The sequence below is a fragment of the Neovison vison genome, chromosome 1 (genome assembly GCF_020171115.1).
Source record: "Neovison vison isolate M4711 chromosome 1, ASM_NN_V1, whole genome shotgun sequence".
NCBI classification, from domain to species: Eukaryota; Metazoa; Chordata; class Mammalia; order Carnivora; family Mustelidae; genus Neogale; species Neogale vison.
In genome coordinates, this window is record NC_058091.1 from 250533979 (window position 1) to 250556563 (window position 22585).

Here is a 22585-nt window from a genome sequence, read left to right on the forward strand (position 1 = left end):
GATATTATAGAGGGCACAGATTGCATGGAGCACTGGGTGTGGTACAAAAACAATGAATACTGTTATGCTGAAAATAAATTAAAAAAAATTTAAAAAAACTCAATCCCTTTTCTTTCTCCTCTACCATTGGTAAAAATAAATCATCATTTTTCAGATATTAATGCTTAATCTCTTTGTAGACTTTGTATATTTGAAGCTGCATTTTTTCCTCTTGCTGTCCCATTTCCTCCCTTTGTTACTCATCCTCTTCAGAGCTCTGTGCCCTCCTGTTATCTTTCCCTTCATCTTATAGTCAAGAAAAGATAAATTGATTATTGTTGAATTGTTACCTTCTCCAGAGAATACTTATATTTTAAGGGAATATACATGTAAGGAGCCTAAGAAATAAATCTCTAATTGTGAAATACCTATCAAGCAGTGAGGCTCACAGTGGAGGTAAGTGGGTAAGTGCTTCTCTAGGTTACACTGGTATACGGCTACTGATGTGACTTCTGTGTAAAGGTATTCCTGCAGTAAATTTTTTTTTCAGGATAGGGAATTCTGAGTTTGCATTAACCATCTTTTTTTAGTGTGTGTGTTAATCCTAAATTATTTCCATCGATTTCCCCTCAGTCTTTGCAAACTTGGCTGGTGTTCTCCAAGACATTTTTATGTTTCCTTTTTTAATCAAAGACAGAAAAAATAATTCAACTTAATCAACATTCAAGGGGTCCAGTAAGCTATTGGCTTACTGGTAATAGGTTCTCTAAGAAAAATCTCCAGCTGTAGAATGACAATGGCCCCAGAATAAGCACCATCTGGGGTGCTTATAATAACTCTGTCTGGGGATCACAATCAGAAAAGGAAATAGCTTGTGAAGGTGGACAAGGGTTCCAAGCTGATGGAATGGTGTGTACAAGACCCTAAAGTCCAAGGAAGTACCCAAAGTTGAGGACAGCCAAAACTGGGGTTGGAAAGAATGGGAAGGTCTCTGGGAAGCCAGTTCACGTCATGCAGAGAAAGCCAAGACAGCCATGCTTGTGTGAACTTCCCCCTTGGGGGTGACAGGGATGAAATAGACAATTAAGTAGGAGAAGCACATAATTAAATTTGTGGTTGGCAGGAGGGCAGAAGACAGTATGAGGAGGATGAGCCTGGAAGAGAGAAGGCTTGTATCAGGTGGCTGTTGTAGGTCACACAGGTTTAAAAAAAAAAAAAAAAAGATATACATGACAAGGTCTTAAACTAAGTCATTGGCAGTTGGAATCCAGGGAAGATAAATTCCAGAGAAACATAAGAGAAAATGGAGATGAAATATCTGTACCTATCCCCCACCCCATATTCCACAGAGGGCAATGAATGAATTCTGGCAGCTCCCTGAAAGCGAGATGGGGATTTTGCTCCCTACAGTGTTAAAGATATTATTAAAAATGGTGTTATAGATTTGTTGAATGCATCAATAAGCAGAGTCCCTCTTTCCACCATGATATTCAGAACCATTTTCCAAGTGGATGGAGCAACGATATAATTCTCTTTCCCGAAAGAAGTGATGAGAAGCAAAGGCAAACCAAGAAACCCAGCGTATTTCTATTTTGTGTGCCTGAAACGGTGACCTTTCCCATCTGAGGGGGTGGAAGTGTCTGCCTTGCTGATTTTGGAGAAGACAGACCTTCATGAGCTCGGGTCTGTGGTCTGTGTTTTTTAATGTTAGCCCAGATTACAAAGCAGAAAAATTATGGAGGCACCTTGAAGAAATTCTTTCGGAAGGTTTACTAAAGAACAGATAAAGGCTCTAATAGGAATTACTTCATGAAGCAACTCCCTAAGGTATTTGGAAGAGGGGACAAAACGGGAAAGGGGTATCTTTAAATTTGCAGAAATCTCTGGTTCAATGGAAGCATTTTTTTCCTGATAAACGTTCTAACGCTGATAAGGCGATCTGTGAGGGACTGTTTTTGCCAGGACCAAGGACAAAGAGCTCTTTGATAGCCTTCCCAAGTTGCTAGGCAATGGCTGAATGATCGTGATAAACTTCAGCTAAGCAGCTCTAAAGAAATGTTCGTGCATTTCATGCCTGATGCATTATGCCGGCAGCCTCAGTGTGAAACCAGCATTCACTAAGCATTTGTGATCGCATGAATGCGGTAAAAGAAATAATCTGGGGTGTCAGTACTTCTCCCTCTCAGAGATAGAACCCAAACTCCTCATCTTGCTAATTGTTCATATTCCTTCTGCCAGCACTGCAACCTTTGGGGGCATTAGTGAACGAAGGACATGATTTCAATTCAGTGTCTGGTTCCTGAGCAACAAGCTATGAAATACGTATTAGAACGAAGGGAGAGATTTGTTAATAATCATTGGGCTTGATGATTATAGAAGAGAAGAACCACAGTATAGAGTCATAAGACTTTTTCTGCTTTCGTAATCCTCTTGCTAACAAAGCGGCCACTTACTGTTGGCGTAGAGACATTATTCATAGGCGTCTCCACCGGTGCCCATGCAGGGTCGGCCAGAGAGGACGTGAGCTTCTGCAGGCTGGGGGCTGGCAGTGTTTTCCCCTCGTGTTCCCGGTACAACCCAGCACTGTGGCTGTGCACAACCCGGGAGACACTCGACAAAAGCTTGCTAAATTTTTCTATTTGGATGCATGAATTTTAAAGATGGATTTAAAAAAAAAAAAAAAGGATCTGCTTTCTAGGGATGACCAAGTTGAAAAAAACAACTTGAAAAGTCCTAGAAAGCATTGATGTTTGCATTTGCCGCTGCAAGACAAAAGCACCAGAAAGCATGACCTGCCTCACCCTGGACCCCCGGATAAAAGCAAACAGGACAGACTGCTAGACAGATGGGGAACTCGGGGAGCTTTGGCTGTTTCTGCAGCCTTTCTTTTCAGAACACAAGTCCCTTCCTCCACCGTCACCTCAGGGACCCCACATTCTGCTTTTGCTGAACTCCCTCCCCACAAAATCACATAGACAGACCTACAAGGGCTTTTGCATGAATGCTGTCCACCCTTCAATACCCTGGTTGATTGGGTGCATGCATGTTAATTGAAGCTCATTTGCGCCTGAATTTGGACTTTTATGTTACTGCAAAATGAAAGGTAGTTTCCCCCCTTACCATAACAACTCAGGTGTTATTAAGTCACATGAGAGATCCCTTTGGGACAGATCAGTACCTATGGTAGCAGTTCACTTGTTCACCTGGTCCTACTTGGAGTATTTGGGGAAATGCACAGAGGGGGCCATCCTTTGGGAGAGGGGCTGGGACCATTATAGGCCTAGCTGTGCTTGCTGGGAAGAGCCAAAAAGCTGGGTTCAGGGTGCCTGGATGGCTCAGTTGGTTAAGCCTGTGCCTTCAGCTCGGGTCATGATCTCAAGGTCCTGGGATCAAGCCCCACACTGGGTTGTCTGCTCAGTAGAGACCCTGCTTCCTCCCCTCTCTCTCTGTCTGCCTCTCTGCCTACTTGTGATCTTTCTCTGTCAAATAAATAAATAAATAAATTCTTAAAAAAAGAAAAGAAAAGAAAAGCTGGGCTCTTCTCAGAAACTTTCCTCCTTCTAACACACTCCTCTTGGCCAGACTCAGGGAATCACCCCACCCCTCCTGCTATTCTTCTGGCCCCTGCTACCCTCATCCATGGTTGCTAGTTCCTCTCCTTTTCCCACCATTACTAGAGGTTGATTTGGTATCCTAATCTCTTTTCTCTTACTTTAGCATTTAACTCCCCACTCCCCAACCCTGGTATCAGTGTATCCTAAGCCTTCTGCCACTGGTTACAAGGCTTCTGTCACAGAAATTCTCCCCGGGACCCCTCCACCTCTTCAACAGTGAGAGTAAAAAGGCATAGCAGAGGCCAGTCTACAGACTGGTAGCTATGTCCATGCACAGGTCACCAGTGCAGCTTTTGAAATGACAAATGAGGCCACCATGTAAAGTTGTGCAGGCTGTACACTGCACAAGAGCCCTGGGCCGCAGAGCAAAGGGAAGACGAAATCCAGCTTGCCCTTGACCTGCCAAGAAGTGCAACCTGAAAGATTTCCAAATCTTCTCCAAATCTGTACACAAGGTGCTTTATGGGCTGGCAATGGCTCCATCCCCTTCCTCACTCACTCTTCAGGTTGTCATTCAGTAGGTGTGAGGTGGGGACGGGGAACACACAAGTTAAAAATATTCCCAGGTGAGAGTGATCTTAGCCAGGGCTGGGAACCAGGCTGGAGATGACCTATGTCCCCACACAGCTGGAATAAAATCTTGATTAGCTCTCACGCCCAGTGAAGAGGTGTTCTGGTTGGCTGAAGTCAAGGCAGAAAGGAAGAAAAAACATCAGCATGTTTCTACTATTTTGGGAAAATATTTATAAAGCATATTACCTCACTACTCTGGAAATACACATTCACACACACACACACACACACACAAAACTAACTACATTTCATTGACATCCAGGACTTTAGAATAATCATTTTGAAAAGCCAGTCTCATTTTATAGCAGTGTGCATGTGTGTGCGTGTGTGTGCCTGCGTACATGCACGTGTGGGCTCATATGTACGTGGGGAGGGGTGTGGGAGAAGGCGCCCAGGACGCAGCCTATATTTTGGACGGTGTTTCATTTTCCTGCCCATTTTTTTCAACTGCAATCTGCCTCTTTTTGATAAAAAAGTCGAATGGCTAAAAATAGCTATATAGTAAGGTTTTAAATAACTATATATAATAAAAGTGCCTGTCTTTTTTTAATGGTACATTTCTTTTGGAAATAGTAACTGGGATATCAGAGGCAACTTTTGCTTTGGGTAATCTGTATGGCAGTACCTTTTGAAAACCTGATTTAGAACCAGGTAAAATGGAACGGTCGATGATAGAAATAGAGTAGAGTCTCAGTTCCTTTCGGAAAGAAAGATAGTCCAATGTCAGAAAACACGGTCAAGTCAGGAGGAGTGGTGGATGAGCCCTGCGGTGAGAAAGCAAGCTGAGTTCCTTAGTGTATCAGGTTAGCAGATGATTTCCTCAGTTGAGGTATGTCGTTTTCTTTTCAAAGATTCTATTTATCCATTTGAGTGAGAGAAAGCATGAGAGGGGAGAAGGTCAGAGGAAGAAGCAGACTTTCTGTGGAGCGGGGGGCCCAAGGTAGGACTCAATCCTGGGACTCCAGGATCATGACCTGAGCCGAAGGCAGTTGATTAACCAACTGAGCCACCCAGGTGCCCGAGGTGTGTCATTTTCTTTGTAAAGAGGAATAAAGCTCTCCCCACCCTTATCTCTGGCTCTAAAAACAGAGGTCTGCTGAGCATCCCCCGCCACACTGTCCTCCATGATCTTGCATTGTTGGTGACTCTGTGCCTTCTTATTGATTTGTCAGGGGAAGAGCCCCGTTAGACTCTTGTTGTTAGACTACACCAAAAGCTCACTTGTTACCCCCAACGTTATTACCCTGTCCTCACTTGTTACCCCCAACGTTATTACCCTGTCCCGTGATACCGCACATTTCAGCTACAGCACTCTCAGCAACAGGGAGGAGAGGAAATGGAATCATTGACTTCCCCAGACTCATGCTATTTATCCGTCCTGGCATCTGGTATCCAAATGCAAAGCCAAGGCTTTCTTTATGTGGAGAAAGATTCTTCTGAGGTACTTCCTCAAATTCCTCATAATTGTTGATGAACAATTATGAGTCTATCCAGTGTTGACAATGAAATGGCGCTCTATGTAAATAACACAGGGTCCCCTCTTCTTTCCTCTTGGGAAAATGAACCAGTTCTTGGTCCAGCTGGTGGAGGGTTTTGGGAATGTTCATAACCTTCTTCTCCTTGATGTACGTTTGCATATACCTAGTGGTACTGTGAATGTGGGGAATGATTTCTCTTTAAAAATTTCTTGGGGTGGTCTTAGACCCTCAGAGATCAACAGCCTCCAGAAAAATGAGACAATGGGGCCATGAAGCAAAGAGACATGGGGCTGATAAGTAAAGAACAGCTTGAAGCAGCAGAGTGTCTTCCCCTTTGGAGAAGCAGACCAGTCACAGATGGACAGAGTATTACAAGATTATGCTGTGTGACAAAGTCACTGCATTCCCGCAGGAGCTCCATAGGTCTAAGGCCAGATGGGGTAATTTGTCTTACCCCACGACCCAGACTGTGGAATGCAACAAACACATTTTCTGGCTGGCTTCAGGCCAAATCATATCTCCTGCTTTTCTCATGTAGACACAAGTATGCCTTTCACAGTCTGGCTCTAAATCATCAAAGCAGGTAGATACTTGAGCAGTGACTGGTGTGTTCAGGAACACCTCACATTTCCTCTGTATTCATAAAACAAAAGGAGATTTGGTAGAGTGTGGTCCAAAACAAATGATAGGACTTCTCTGTTAGAAAAGTTCTGAATTTGCCAGGGGGTTCAAAATGCCTTCACTTCATTGTGATGATGGAGAACTTAGTACTGGTCATTTTATTTGAGGAGTTCAAGCATGCTAAGGAAGTCACAAAATCTGGTTTACTCTTAGTGTGATGCAGTTTTAACATTTAGTAACTGAGAGCCACATGGAAACATGGGGAGGTGGAATCTCACACTGTGAGGTCAGAATTATCTTAACTTTTGCAGGTCAAGGAGAAACTGGAGGGCAGAAGAGTCCTTGTGTCTATGGGTAACTTCCATTGACAGGAAATAAAGTCCATTACCCTGGCCTTGGTCTTCTTACCCAGGTAGCTCTCAGACACAGGAAATCAAGCACATGACAGTTCATCTCAGCTTACTCCTGTCAGAAGCCAAAGCAGATCTCAACAAATTCCAAAGGACTGAGAGACACTGACAACGAGGTCACTGATGACATTTTCTGTTCAAGGATCTGAAGACATGTATTGCCAAGTTAGCAGTAATCCCCATATTGATCTATAGACTCATTCCTCATTAAATCCACCTTGCTTCTTCACAGGAATTGATATGTTCACCCTAAAATTCATATAGAAATTCAAGGGACCCGGGATGGCCCAAACAATCTTGAAAAAGAAGACCAAATTGAAGGACTCACACTCCCCATATTTCAAAACTTTCTATAAAGCTATAGTAATCAAAACAGAATGGTACTGGCATAAGGATACATATCAGAGGAGCAGAAGTGAGAGTCCAGACATAAACACACTCACACATGTGGTCAGTTGATTTTTTGCAAGGGTATCAAGACAATACAGGTGATGGGCGGGGAGGTTGATGAATGATTTTCTCAGGACATAATGCTGGAACAAATGGTAATCAGCATGTGGAAGAATGAAGTTGGACACTTATCTCACACCATATATAAAACCAAATGCAAAATGCTATCTCTAAATAAATAAATAAATAAAATATTTTTAAAAGAATAAAAAAAATGGATCAAAGACCTAAATGTAAAATCTAAAACTATAAAATGCTTAGAAGAATACACAGGTATAAATCTTTGTGACCTTGGACTAGCCAACGGTTTCTTAGATTTGACACCAAAAACATTAGCAGCAAAAGAAAAAAACAGATAAACTGAACTCCATCAAAATAAAAACTTATTCTGTGGAAACAGACTCATGAAGAGAGTGAAAAAAGTAATATACAGAATGGGAGAAAATATTTGCAAATCATATATCTGATAAGGAACATACATATAAAATACATAAAGAAATACTCCAAGTCAATTATAAAAATACAGTGACCCAATTAAAAAATGAGCAAAGTGTCTGAGTAGATAGCAGAAATACAGATGGCTGAAAAAGATATACAGATGGCTGAACTAAATACAGTAGACGTTCAACATCATCCTTTAATAGGGGAATGCATGGAACAAGATGGGATAGGGAGGGAGACAAACCATAAGTGACTCTTAATCTCACGAAACAAACTGTGGGTTGCTGGGGGGAGGGGGGTTGGGAGAAGGGGGGTGGGGTTATGGACATTGGGGAGGGTATGTGCTTTTGGGTAAATTGGAAGGGGAGATGAACCATGAGAGACTATGGACTCTGAAAAACAATCTGAGGGGTTTGAAGTGGTGGGGGGGTAGGAGGTTGGGGTACCAGGTGGTGGGTATTATAGAGGGCACAGCTTGCATGGAGCACTGGGTGTGGTGAAAAAATAATGAATACTGTTTTTCTGAAAATAAATAAATTGGAAAAAAAATCATCTAAGACAAAAAAAAAAAAGGGGAATGCAAATCAAAAACTCAATGCAATAACAGTTCACACCACTTGAATGGCCAGAATAAAAAAAACAGATAATAAAAATTTTGGGTGAGGAGACAGAAACCTCACACATTACTGGTGGGAGTGGAAAACCGTGCAACTGTTTGGGGGAACAGTGTAGCAATTCATTAAAAGATTAAACTTGGAGTTATCACACAACCCAGCAATTCCACCCCTAGTTTATATTCCAAACTTACACATCCACACAAAACTTTGTACGTGAATGCCCTTAACAGGATTTTTCAAAATAGCCATTAAGTGGAAACAACTTAAATGCCTATTAACTGATGAACGTGCAAATAAAATGTGGTCTACCTATACCATGGAATATTAGTCAGCGGTCAAAAGGAATAAAGCACTGATAAATGCTCCAGTAGGAATGAACCTTGAAAACAAGCCAAGAGAAGGAAGCCAGTAGCCAAAGACCACATATTGCATGAATCTATACAGTATCAGAATAGGCAAATCTATAGAGACAGAAAGTAAATTAATGGTTGCTTAGGTTGGGGCAGGGGAGTATGCCTAGTAGTGAGTTGGGGGTAAATGGAGAATAACTGCTAATAAGTACAACTGGAATTTATTTATGAGGTGATGAAAGTCTTCTAAAAATGATAGTGATGATGGTTGTACAATTCTTTGACTATACTCAAAACCACAGCATTATACAAATAGGTGGATTCTATGGTATATCTTCCTCTCTCTCTCTGCCTCTGCCTCTCTGTCTCTTTATATATAAATGCATATTTATAAACATATGCATATATACTCTCTCTCTCTTTCCCTAGGTATGTATAGACACATATAAACATACACATATACACATGTGCACATACATGAAGAGGTTGCAGTTTATCAGCACTTATCAACACACTCCTCTCATATAATTCTCAGAAGTCCTCATTCATGCTCAGAATTAATCTCAGCCTAACTGTCCTTTCCCTCAGCACATTTTGGAAGAAGTCTGCACACAGTCTGTGCACTCATGACAGGAGCTGGAGATGCAGTGGGAGGGCATTAGTGCAAATCCTGTCTCTCCCATTTACTGACCCTGGGGACTTGATCGACACTCAACTTCTCTGTGCCTCAGTTTTTTCATCTGCAAAAAGGACAGAATGATATTTTCTATCTCACAGAGTTGTTGCAAGCCTGCCGTAATCCTTCGATAAACATTACTTATTTTTATTTCTCTGTTCTTATTTTCATGCTTTTTTGCTAAGAGGTAAGATCACCCTGACTCCATAATTTCCTAAATGTCCCATTTCTGGCATGGAGGCATAAGATTCTCCTCTGAAACACCCATCTTCTCAAAACATGAACCATCACTACAGAGGACACTTGGCTTGTTACTACCAGTTTCTCTTTTAGAAGACATGTCAAAATAAAAACAAAAAAAAAGCAAAAACAAAACAAAAAAAAAGGTAAGTCAAAAAACCATTTTGGAAGATAGGGAAGCACCATCAGTATGGAAATAGTTGTTTCCTACAAATCTCCCTCTTTTTTCTGAATATAGATACACATATATTTAGATATAAGAAAAACAAATACAAATACACAACCAAACACACACATACACAAATGACTAGGAATGAGAATCTTAAAACGGAGTTTGGGTTCATTTAACCACCTATAACACGCACCCAAGTTTCACAGTACTTGACTCTCAATTGGCATATTAGCAGCCAACATTTTCTCTTACTTTCAGAAGAAATCGCTCATAAATAGACCCAGTATACTCATCCCCAAGTTCAATAACTTTCTTGATGCATTTCCATTTGTAATTTTTCTAAATAAGCATTTAAAATTCCACTCATTTTGTAAGGTTTTGTTTTTATTTTTTAAGATAGGCTTGACTTCATGAAAGAAACAAAAAAGCAGGACCCCAATTTGCCTGAGCATTCAGTGCCTTCTCCCGAGTCTGTTTATTGTGAGCAAAAACAGGGTTCATTTTCTAGTCTGATAAACTTCCTAGCTGGAAACGTAAAGCCCTATAAATAAAAAGAAACCTCCACCTTGTGGCTACAAAATTGATACTCGATCATACTGTGAATTTTTATGACCTAAGTATTATTATAAGAAAAAGAAAGTTTTAAAACTTTCCTGTCTAGCAATGAATATTTTAAGATGGCATATTAACCATATTAATATTAATACTGAATATTTTTGCCTCACCAAGATGAACTTAGTTATGTTCTTATGGTTTCTTTTCATCATTCGTTCGTCAGTGCTCCAAAATGTCACAGAAACCTTGCTAGGCCCTTCAAGCCATTCACACATCCCCAGTTACTGAATTAGGTCTCATGCTGATATCTCTTGGGTAAAAATGTGACCATTTTCACTGGAGGTTTTATCATTTCTTCTTCCCTGAAAAGGTGACCTGTGTGTGCTTCTCTAAAGCAGCAAGGAACAGCACTTGGTATAAGGTGGCACGTTTCCCACGTCAAGCAGTGGTCCCTGGCTCACCTGACCATCCGGGGAGGCAGCGGCAGTGGCCTGTCGTGGAGTGACAGCCATCTGCATGGCTACAGTCACAGCGTTCTGCACAGTTCAGCCCATACGTGCCATCCTGTGTGGAAGACAGCGACAAGGTCATGGAAACCCACAGTGAGATGATAGGGACCTCAGTCAGCCACCTCAGATCCAGGACCCTCCTCTCCCAAGCACCTCTCAGCAACACACATTATAATCCCCTCTTGCCATCTCTGTCTTTCCCCAAATGCAGGCAATGGTGCTTTAAAATCATTCAGACTGTAATTGATGTCTAAGGTAACAGTTGGTCCTATGAATGGTGAACCAACTGATATGCACACATGCAAATATATGTAAACATGCTCCTTAATTAAGAGAATCTTTTGTGTCTTATCATAAGTCACTGCTCATAACGAAATAGTCTTTTGCTCCTGAAGACTTTTATAACACGTTCCTTGTAGGGCACGCTACTCATTAAGCTCTAAAATTAAAAGAAAATCATAGCGCTAATTGAAGTTCATTTCTGCAAACTTCCAATGCGATACGAAGAACCATTAGGAGAAGTGAAATCTTCTGTTGCTTTCCCCAGTCAATACCCTCCTTTCCATGAGGAAGTGTCAAGGACGTGAGTATTCTGATTGGAGATCCCAAGGAACACTGGAGTATTTGCTGGCACGCACTCCCCCCCCGGTCTGTCCCCAGGCCTGAGTGTTTTCAGGTGCCCATCCGTTTCGGTCCAGCAGAGTCGACACCCTTCATGCATGTAATCGTTTAGTTTGTGGGAAAGGAATGGAAAGCTCTGCACTTAGCAACACTGCCCTTTCATGCCAGGTCCTGACAAACTGAGAGAGGACAGTATAAACCTTCAGGCGGAACATAGATACCCAGGGCAATGATGCTGAAAACCAGCATAAAACAGGTGGTGGGTATCTGAGAGCACCATCATTTCACTACAATTTACTACAACTAAAAAAATTTTAAAATAAAAAAAATTAGGCTCCACTATTGTTTGCTGGGGCTTTGCCACCATATGAGCCACTTAAACCAGCAGCAGACTTCAATGAATTTTCTAAAGCATCTTACACACACACACACGGGGCAAGATTGTGCCAGGTGCTTCGGTTTACCTACCATCAGATTGTGAGTGAAAGGTGCTCTTCAAGCCTGTCACAGAGCACTGATAATTTGTTCACTGGTGGATGAGAGGCAGCAAAGCTAACTGAACTCTTTCCCAGGGGTTTGGAGGGCACATGAGAGCCCAGCGGGGGGGAATCCTCTCTAGCTGGGAAATGGGTTGTACTTGATGAAGTGGAAGCCCAGGGGAAAATTGCTCCCACCACAAGGGGCCCAGTTCTGAGGGTCACAGTGTCATCTCTCCATCTCTCCTGGGGGCGAGAATGCCCATCGCTGAGCTAACGCTTAATGCCTTAGGGGGAAAGAAGTGAGATAGGAAGAAAGACTCATGGAAAAGAGGGCAAGAAACAGGCCGCGGGCTTCAGAGGAAGAAAGGGAAATCAGCTCGTTACCACAGAACATGTGTCCCACTTGCAGCCTCTGTCTGCCTGCAGTGGGACAGGGTATGAGATTTACAGTGACGCCTGCCTCCAAAGTAGGTCAGGGGAATGGAGCCAGCATAGAACGAGGGAAATCTTTGGAGATTCTTGTGACTTGAGATGCATTTGTGGTTAACAGACGGCCGTTTCTAAACCTCTCACCACCTCAATAAGCATTTCTGCGACACTGGTCACCACCCCCTTTCAATCCTCCGCCACTTTCCCGCCCTGAGACGGAAGGGTTTCCATGATAATGGAGATACAATATTTGGAAAGTTGACAGGCAGACGGCTGGGTGGTTGACTGGCTGCCACAGAGACATGAGGCTATAGGAACGGCGGTGGTGGGGGGGGCGGCGGAGAACCAGGCAGAGATGAAGGGAAAGTAGGGAGGGCTTCTCGTAGAGCTACCTAACCAATTTCCTTGTCTATCCCTCTTCTGATCTTATGTCCGATTTGACTTCAAAGACCTCAGTTCTTCTGAGGGTTTTGTTGGGTTCACACATGCATGCCTGACACTGGGGACATTGCAGAAGTGAGCAGACATTCTGCGCTCAGCAACCGCCCCATGCCTTCCCAGCTGGGGCACTGGCTCTGTCATACCTGGCAAGGGAGCTCACACTTCTCCCCACGCCAACCAGGTGCACACGTGCAGGTCCCATCTTGGGTGTTGCAGGCTCCCCCGTTGAGGCACTGGCAGGTCAGGTTACAGCTAAAGCCCCAAGTGCCGCTGGGACAGCTGATGGAGCAGTCCACACCGTGCCAGCCTGCAGCAACAAGAACGCCAGAGCGTGGAGGAAACAATGGTGCACATCAGGGCCCCCAGGCCCAGCACAGAGAGCAGAGGCGCTGCCGAGAGGCGCCTCCATCAGCAACGACCCAAGTACCCAGAATCCATCTGTGCTATATGTATGATCAATCAAAGGTGCCAGGAGCAAGAGGCACCACTGGGCTACTGGGATAAGACAGGGAGCAGGGGCACCTCTAAGGTGTGGCGACAAGCCATGCAGAATGCTGAGTGTTGCTCTGCTCAGGAAAGTGAAATATCTATATGGGAGGCTAAAGGAAGGCATGTGTTTGAAAGAGCAACCCTACCTTTAAAGCAAACCCAGTGGACCATGGACATGAATTTCCAGGACCCTGCCTGTTGCAGCAACTAGAGATAGACACATTTTGCTCTTTGCCTAAAATTGGCGCTTGGCTGCATTTCTTGGTGCGACTCCAGGCCAATTTCGGGACATGGCTATATGTCTGCTTGCTCACTTTAACCCAAAGCCCACAGACTCCCAGACTTTGGGAGCTGGCAGCAACTTCGGAGATCCTACATGAGTTCCTTTCCTTGGCTCACAAATGTAGGAGAACCCACCCTGGATGAGGGGCTGGCTGATTAGACGCTGAACATTGGCACCGATGGAGCTAGAACCCTATAGGAGGTTTCTTCCCTGTGACTTTAGAAGGTAACAGAATGAAGAGCAGAGAAAAGACTCATTCACCCACTTACCTGCCTTGCAAGTACAAGACCCATCTACAGGTGAGCAGAAAGCATCGTTCTTACAGCCACAGAGAGAGGAACAGTTTATTCCATAGGTTCCCAGTGGGCATGGGATAGAGCAGTCAATGCCCTAGACAGGCACAGAGAGGAAAAGGCATGCAATTTTACTGCATGAAATAAGGCCAACACAAACAAACAAAAATACATCTTGGCGCTGCTAATTATATTCCCTGTCTAATTTTAACACTTGTATTTTTTTTTTTAATTGTTAAATGTCCCCAGCATACAAATTTTAAAGATTCAAGGGCAATGCTAGCTGGCCTGTTTAGGATTCTGTATTAAATGGGACTCAAAAAAGCCTGCTGTTTTCATGAGCTTCTCCTCCTAGCAAATACAAAAAACCCTTGTCCTTGCTCAGACAAGCAGATACAGAACAATAAACTATCAATTACAGCCAATAAATAAATAAGCATACATATAAACTATAGATTAAATTGCAATGCTTCCTAGCCTTCTTTGAATATGTAAAATGATTAGTGGGTGAGGCAAAGCAACAGAACACATACCACCTACAGCATGATTCAATTTATTATCTGACAATAAGCCTAAAACATAGAAGTGGATGGCTGGAGGTCATCTTCTTTAAAAACAGAAGAGACTTGGGGTGCTGGGGTGGCTCAGTTGGTTAAGCATCTGCCTCCAGCTCAGGTCATGATCCCAGGGTCCTGGGATCAACCCTGCCTTGGGCTCCCTGCTCAGCGGGGAGTCTGCTTCCCTCTCTGCCCCTCCCCCCTGCTCATGCTCTCTCTTTTTCTCCCTCTCAAATAAATAGGTAAAATCTTTAAAAATAAATAAAAAGAAAAACAGAAGAGACTTAACACAGGCTAAATGAAGGGCTCCACCAAAGAATAGTGATATAGGTTAGAAAAACCTGTAAAAGATCCCCTCAACTCTAAGTCTTTATTACCTACTCACCCCTCATTTCACACTCTGGAATAATTATCAATATCTTTATTGGTTAATCCTGTCCTCTTTCAAAGGAGAGAAAATAATCAAGACTAACCCATTTTCCTTGATTTTTTCCCCCCATATTCCTTTAAAACAAAAATTCCTAATCTGTAGTTCAGGAATCCTAGAAACTAAGGTAAAATTCTGCTCGGTGGGTGCACAGGCAATAAGGTATTTCCTTATGTTTCTTATTAGTGCTTTTCATTCTCTTTCTAGGTAATGATGTGACAGATCTTAGCATATTCCCTGTACTTGAGGAAAGGTCCTATATGGTACACAGTGTCATAACGCTCCTCATCGTACCCCGTGTCGCCTTCCTCCAGAACCACTCACTTTGAATCCCGGGGCACAGGTGCACTTCCCGGTCACACTGTCACAGTCAGCCCCATTTTGGCAGTTGCAGATCTGCTGGCAAGCTTCCCCGAAGAATCCCGGAGAACACGTCTCATTGCAGTAGAGTCCTGACCAGCCCGGCTTGCAGGCACACTCTCCAGACATGGGGTGACAGCTGAGAGACACGGATGAAAGGAGAAAGTCACTCCCGGGTGAACATGACACCCAGGGCCCATGCAAATGTTGCTTCAGCCATGAGCAATGAATGGGTGGGTAATTCCATGCACAATAATTTAAACTTCGTTCCCAGGCTTGCTATGATTTAATTAATTGGCTGAAACCCGACTGGTACCACAGAAATGCGGCGTGAAATCGGCATCATGCTCTAACCGGAAGACTATTACAATGGCTTCCTTTTGTCTGAAACTCATTATAATCTTTATAAGTTGAAACACTAATTCAGCCATAGGTCCCCTAGATGAGAGGGTTTAAAGAACGACGCTGTCCAGTGCACGACACCGAAGTGCTGAACCGGGGTTTTATGTCCAAGGAACTCCAAAAGCAGCGGACCTTCCTTGCCTGTTTCTGTTCTCCATACCTGCTGGCAGAGCAGCTGTCTCTACCTGAGGCAGCTGCCGCAGGGACTGGCCAGGCGGCCAGCTGTCACTCTGGAGCAAACGGATACATCAGCTGCGCTGGGAGGCACGCCTTAGTGAGGCTGACACAATAGGACACTCTGTGGCACGCAAAACACATGTGCTTCTCACCACAGGAACATCTCAACAATCAAACTGGCTCTGTTCACAATCGGAAGGCTGTGAAAGACCGTCTCTTCCACCCCTGGTGGAGATAAACCCTTCCTGGTAACTACAGCCCACAGCAGAATCCACTGCCTCATCTGGAACTTTGGTAAGGGACTCTCATCCAGAGACAATCCATGGATTTTCAGTCTTAGAGAGAATGATTTGGGGGAGAGGAGGAGGCTGAGATGGCACAACAGCTCTCCCACTGCCTGGGTACCTCAGTGAAAGCACACAGCCCCTGAGGCCTGAAGTCCTAGTCTGTCAGGGGCTGGTCTCTGCCACACCCCTGTGGGGAGGATGGCTTGTTCCTCTGCTGCAACTAAGCGCCCACAGGAAAAAGATGAGGCATTCGGCACAAGCGTTATTCAGGGAACACGCTGTGAAGAAATACCCAAGTACCACTCCATATTTAACATGGTTTCTTGGGTATAGAAGATTTGGATTTGAGGGACACCTGGGTGGCTCAGTTGGTGAAGTGTCTGCTATCAGCTCTGGTCATGATCCCAGGGTCCTGGGATCAAGCCTAATGCTGGGCTTCCTGCTCAGCGGGGAGTCTGCTTCTCTCTCTCCCTCTCCCTCTGCCCTTTCCCTGCTCATGCTCTCTCTTTCAGGCTCTCTCAAAAAAATAAATAAAATCCTAAAAAAGAAAAAAGGTTTTGATTTGAAAGGCAAGGGTTTGTCTTGGATCTCCTTAGACCTACTCAGATCTACTCGTTTGCTCCCAATCCTTGAGCAAACACTGGGGGCCTTCATCTCAAACTTAGGCCTGTCAAATACCATGTCTTAGTTCTTCTGGTCCTTTGTTCCTCCGTGTTTACTCTCAGTCAGCCCACTGGAGCAGTGGTACCATCAACCACTCAGCTGTTTAAACCAGAAACCTCAGTTATTCCTGGGAACTCCTCCCTCATTTCCCATATCCTCTTTATCCCTAGGACCTGAGGGATAAAGAGCTGGCCTCCACCGCCATGTCTCGGTCCACACCATCACCACACTACCCGACACCGAGGCTGGGAAACCAGGCTGGCCTTCTGTCTTGCAGCCTCTGCACTCACTCAAGCCTTGTCACCTAAAAAGTAGATGCTCTCCTATCATTCTCATTAAATATCTTCAAAAACTCCCCACTGCAATGGGAATAAAATCTGTGCTGTCTAACACAGCTATAGTGACTGTGTTATTTGTTGTCTAAACCAGGACATTTTAAAGAGGGAAGAGAGAGTTTTTAGGACTACAGCCCCTAATTCAAAGAGTCCCTGTGACCCTAGACATCAAGTTGCCCTAAATGCAGCCCACAGACCATTGTTACCTGGCCACTGCCTGCTTCCCAACCTGTCCTCTAGTCATTAGTCTCTCTTTATTACCATGCTCAACAGCAATGGATTTCTTTTACTTGGGAAAAGAACTGAGTGTTGCCAATATAAGGGTATCACGTGAGCTATCCCATACATCTAGAAGATTGCTTCCCCATTCTTCACCTGGGCATTTTACCCATGTCTTACTTCCATTCTAGACCTCGAGTTCTGTGAAGGCAAGAATTTGGCATGTTACCTGACCTGTCCCCAGCCTGCAGTGGGCACACAGCAAACAGTGAATGCGTGACGGAAAACGGCAGTTGAGGTACAGAAGGTTCGGACTCTGAAGTCTTGCTTTCCCACATGGATCTGCTTACCTCCCTGAGTCACCCAGCCACTCTGAATGATAATCGGTACATCTGCATAGAAAGGCAAGATTCGCCCTAGAATTCGTTTTTAAAATGTCAGAGTTGTGGCCAAAGGGGAACCACTCTGAATTACAAGGCATACTCACTGACGTGACTCTTCTGGTGCTACCATAAGTCAACACACGTGCAAGCAGCAAGCGTTGACCGAGCCCTGAGTATGTGTCAATGTCATGCTCAGGAATCCGTGTGCACATTATTTCATTTAATTCTCACAACACTTCCAGTTGTTGGGTATCAGCCCACTTTATAAATCAGGCAAGAGCGACCTAGAAAGAGTAATTTATTCAAAGCCCAACACAGGTAGTAACGGAATCAAACCCGGACCTAGATTTATTGATTTGTTTTTACACCAAAGAGAAAGGAAGCTCTGTCGCAGCCTGCTAGGAAGGCTAGATATGAAAAAGAATGGCGAAAATGTAGGACTTAGCATTGAGCAATGGGTCAGCAGGACCAATAAAAGCCTGTATTGTGAAAAAGCAGAGACAAATCTAAATTTACTTCAGGAAGGTCCTACATTTGAGAAAGGGAAAAGAAATTTTTTTTAAGAATTTATTTATTTATTTGACAGAGAGTGAGATCACAAGTAGGCAGAGAGGCAGGCAGAGAAAGAGGAGAGAAGCAGGCTCCATGCTGAGCAGGGAGCTCGATGTGGGGGCTCCATCCTAGGAGACCCTGAGATAATGACTGGAGCCGAAAGCAGAGGCTTAACCCACTGAGCCACCCAGGTGCCCTGGGAAATGAAATATTTTAAGCGTGGATTGGTTAAAGTAGTTTGCCTTACTTTGACATACTATTAAAAAAAAAAAAGGACATCTTTTAGTAGAAAATATTACTTTACATTAAAAAGGAGAAAATCCTATTCCCGGTGTAGACACAAATGTTAAACAAAACAGACAATCCGGAGATAGGGGAATTGACTAAGCTACAGGCAGACACAGAGATTGATATTCAACACCCCCCAGTGAGGATTAGTGCAGCACACTGGTTCTCTGATTGATTGGCACTGAAATTAGTATTCTGCAATTTGTAATTAGATATAGGAAGCCAGAGCACTTTGGAAGCATTTGATGGGTTCTCTTGCAGGCAGCTTAATTGGTAATGAGATTTACGTGTTGATGTTAGAGGCGGATTGGAGGTTGAAGGGTAACACACTCCTACTCATTTTCTTTCTAAAGAACAGATTGCTCTGTGTATATGAAAATAGGATTATATACACATAGGAATACCTATCACTTTGTACACATATACAACTAGATATAAACATTCAGGTCAGTTTTTCAGTTTAAGAGTTAAATTATCACATGAGTCTAATACAGTATTGGCTAAAATAGAATGAGTCATCGAACTTCCTTTTGTTCATTTCCTTAGGTGTTATTAATGCTCAAATGTAATGACAATTATGTGGCATTTGCAAATAGGCACATCCTGATTGCCCACAGCTATTAAATGTCCTTATTAACAAGAGCTACTGTACATCTCCCATGTGGAATCTTAATAAATCTCTGATTTTATTTTGTTGTTCAAAACCATTTCCATTCTAAGAGTTAGTTTTTGGCTGAAAAGTATAGGTCACAGTGAAAGTCTTTAGGGTCAATAGTAATACTATGATCAAAAACATGAGGGTCACTTATAATTATACTTAAATTCATTTCAACCTTAGGATAGATTGTAAAAGTAAAAATGGCTCCAAATTCTTGGCAACTCCTCCTATCAGAAGGTGGAGTGTTTTGAAACCATAGCTGGTTGTGTGACCTGTTTCATCCCCAGGGATGATAGCAAACACAACATAGCCAAAGGCTTGAAACGTGTTTGCATGTTGGCATTTTGCTCTGTCTCTTGCTGCTTTTGAGAGCCAGTCATCCTAAAAAGAAGCCCAGGCTAACTAACATGCTAGCTGCTAAAGACATGTGGCTCAGGTGCCCATCACGACCGGCCAGATGCTAGACAAGTGAGAGGAATTCTAGAACCCCTCTACCTCTAGCTGGTCCACCAGCTGAATACAGGGAGGAAAGCAGAAGAACCACCAAGCTGAGCCTAGCTCTAACAGTCAAGCAAAAAACCAACTGCTAATAAATAATCAACTTATACCACTGTCTGCGGTGTTTGTTTGGTTTTGTTTTAATGCAGCAAAAGCTAACAGATACAAACCACAAACCCAGATATGTGGTTGCATTATCTGTCAATATGTACATGCATGTAACTGAATATTTACCTAAAGACAATATAAATAGTCTGCATTGTGTAAGTTATCTCAGTCATTAAAATGAAAAGTTTTATAGTAAATACACATCACGAATTACATAATAGCAAGTTCCACTTGCTTGATTAAATGGTGAAATGAACAAGCTGGATTTCCAATTAATACAAAGACTCAGGGCACCTGGGTGGGTCGGTGGGTTAAGGTTCTGCCTTTGGCTTGGGTCATGATCTCAGGGTCCTGCTCAGCAGGGAGCCTGCTTCCCCCACTCTTTCTCTGCCTGCCCCTCTGCCTACTTGTGATCTCTGTCTCTATCAAATAAATAGATAAAATCTTTAAGAAAAATACAAAGGTTCTATGCCTTTAGGTTCAAAGGAATCTTGTGTTTCTAGGAATTTCACATTTAAGTTTAGGGTACTTTAAGGTACAAGAACCAAGGGGATGGCTTCAATTATGAATTCAATAAGACAGAGTCATTTATTTCATCAATACTGAACTAGTTTTAAGAGAAATCTGCAAAAGCTAATTTTTATTTTTTGATTTTTAAATTTTATTTATTTATTTACAAAAGCTACTTTTTAAAACTAGCTTTCAGGCAAGCACTTCCTAGGTTAATTGTTTTTAATCTGATTATTTGTTATACATTATTGGACAGATTTTAGTTTTCCTTTGATCCATGTGATTGCCAAATAATTTCCCATACTTCTTTGGTAAAGCATACATGCTTAGGTACATGTGACCTATGTCAAATATATCAGGGTATTGATGTCAGTCAAGTGACTATCCACTGGGACCTTGCCACTATTGAACATGATACCCAATTCTAACAAAACCCACATTCTCTCTGTGTCCTCAATGCTTCTCATAACACAGCTCCCTTCTGTAGGTTTATTAATCTATTTGATGTCAGGATTGTACAATGAAACAGCACTTTGATATTAAGAAGTTCTTAGCTGTCACTACACGAGGCTTACCTTTTGCTGAGACAAGCCTTAAACACTGCAGGAAAGGTAGCCAAACTCATGACTTATCCCTAATCCTGCCAACTCCTTAAACACTTGAGAGTTAAAAAAACAAACACAGTCCTGTAGAGATTATTCATTTTCACTCCCCAAATGTTTACTTAACCTTGTCACATAAAGAGTGCTAATATGTTCCAATGAAGAAAACCAAAGTTGATTAAAGCAGCTTGCAAAGTTGCTTGAGATACATTAAGAATGCACTTCTTTGATATGTCCCAGTAAAAGGTATTCCAAGCATGCACACATGGGCTCACACATATGCATCCATGCACACACTCATGCACACACACACACACACACACACACACACACAAAACCTCTCAAAGTACAAAGTCCATTTTTTTTTTTTTTTTGTTCCTAGCAATGGTTTAAAGAAGAGACCAACCACAGGCTTCTGTTTACATTTAACTTTTGTGCATTTGAGAATTGACAGGGCCACAAGTTTACCTTTTAGAAGCATAAATGAAGTAAGAGCTGTGCTGAATGCAATTAAATAATTCTTGTAACATTTGAACTTTTATACAATGCACCACATTTTTGTCAGACCCAACTTTTCCAGCAGTCTGCAAATGAGGCCCAGAATTCTAAGTGATATGTATCTGGTCCTTGGGGGATGGAGAGGAAGAAAGGGGGTGGAAAGGTATTTTCAGGGGCAGACAAGGTACAGTAGGGTAGGTGGGAACCATGGTTTCCTGTTCTTAAATTCTTCAAGAGATTTTTTGAGTTAAAAGACCCCTGTGAGTTTTATGTCAGAGTAATCAATTCTGAAAACATATTTCACATATGACAGCCACATGTGAAACACTTCTATAAAACTTCCACCGGTATACTTCCTCACTACACAGATGTGCTCTCAAGTCAAAGATGCTGCAGCAAGAATCATTTTCTGTGATATTTTCACATATGAAATTGGCTTAACTCATGTCTCTCATTGCATCTTTGCTTCTAAGGGAATGTCACAGAATCCCTCTCTTAGGGCAATGTTCTACTAACCCCAGCAAATTTAATTTTTGGCAATGGCCATTCATCAAGACTAGAACTTAATATCCACCCATGACCATCTGCCAGTTTTAATGTTTCTAACTTGGACCATCACCCACTAAAGAAAGAAGTTGTCCATGTACTTGGTGGTTCCTCTGAAGGATGACCCAGGGGCAAGAAGGTCTCAGGTTGGGCATCTCTCTGGCAATCCATCCTTCCAAAGAGTGGACACTGACGTTCAAATGTTAATAGGGCACATCCTTCCAAGGTAGCTGACCCTCACCTGTGGGTGTGGTCCAAGTGGCAGGGACACCGCTTGTCACATTTGATGCCATAGAGCCCTTCGGGACATAGGCGTGCCTCACAGCGCTCACCAGCAAAGCCTGCTTCGCAGAGGCACGAGCCGCTCACATGATAGCATTTCCCTCCATTGACACACTGGCAGGTCTCAGCACAGCGAACTCCGTATGTGCCAACGGGACACTCATCCTGGCACCTACCAAGCAGGGGGATGGGAGCAGAAGACAGATTATGTAATGCCATGTACAAACACACAGTTGATTCCAACAGGCTTCGTAAAGTAGAAACTGAAGGTGCTTTTTGCATTTGTTGTGTTTTTTAGTGATGGCCCCATTATAGGTATAAAAGCAGGAAGCTGCATTACTCTGGCTACAGGTAGTAGTAATAGCCACATGACCTAGTCAAAGGAATAAAACAAAACAAAACAAAACAAAAACAAAAACAAAGTAAAATCATGAACTTGGCATAGGAAGCCTGTTTTATACCTAGTGTTTTGCTTGCTAAAGATATACATACATGCATGTATATACATACTGT

At 42.9% G+C, this 22585-nt stretch overlaps 1 protein-coding gene across 6 annotated transcripts in view; it reads right to left on the bottom strand.

Annotated features, from left to right (window-relative positions):
* Positions 1-22585, bottom strand: part of MEGF10 (multiple EGF like domains 10) — a 343784-nt gene that overhangs the window by 25585 nt on the left and 295614 nt on the right. For all 6 annotated transcript variants that reach the window (XM_044228414.1, XM_044228404.1, XM_044228423.1 and 3 more), the window contains 5 exons: positions 22032-22244; positions 15029-15203; positions 13697-13817; positions 12799-12962; positions 10638-10740 (listed from right to left, as the gene is read on the bottom strand). In XM_044228414.1, the coding sequence (XP_044084349.1) occupies positions 10638-10740; positions 12799-12962; positions 13697-13817; positions 15029-15203; positions 22032-22244 (776 nt within the window). The remainder of the gene's footprint in view (positions 1-10637; positions 10741-12798; positions 12963-13696; positions 13818-15028; positions 15204-22031; positions 22245-22585) is intronic.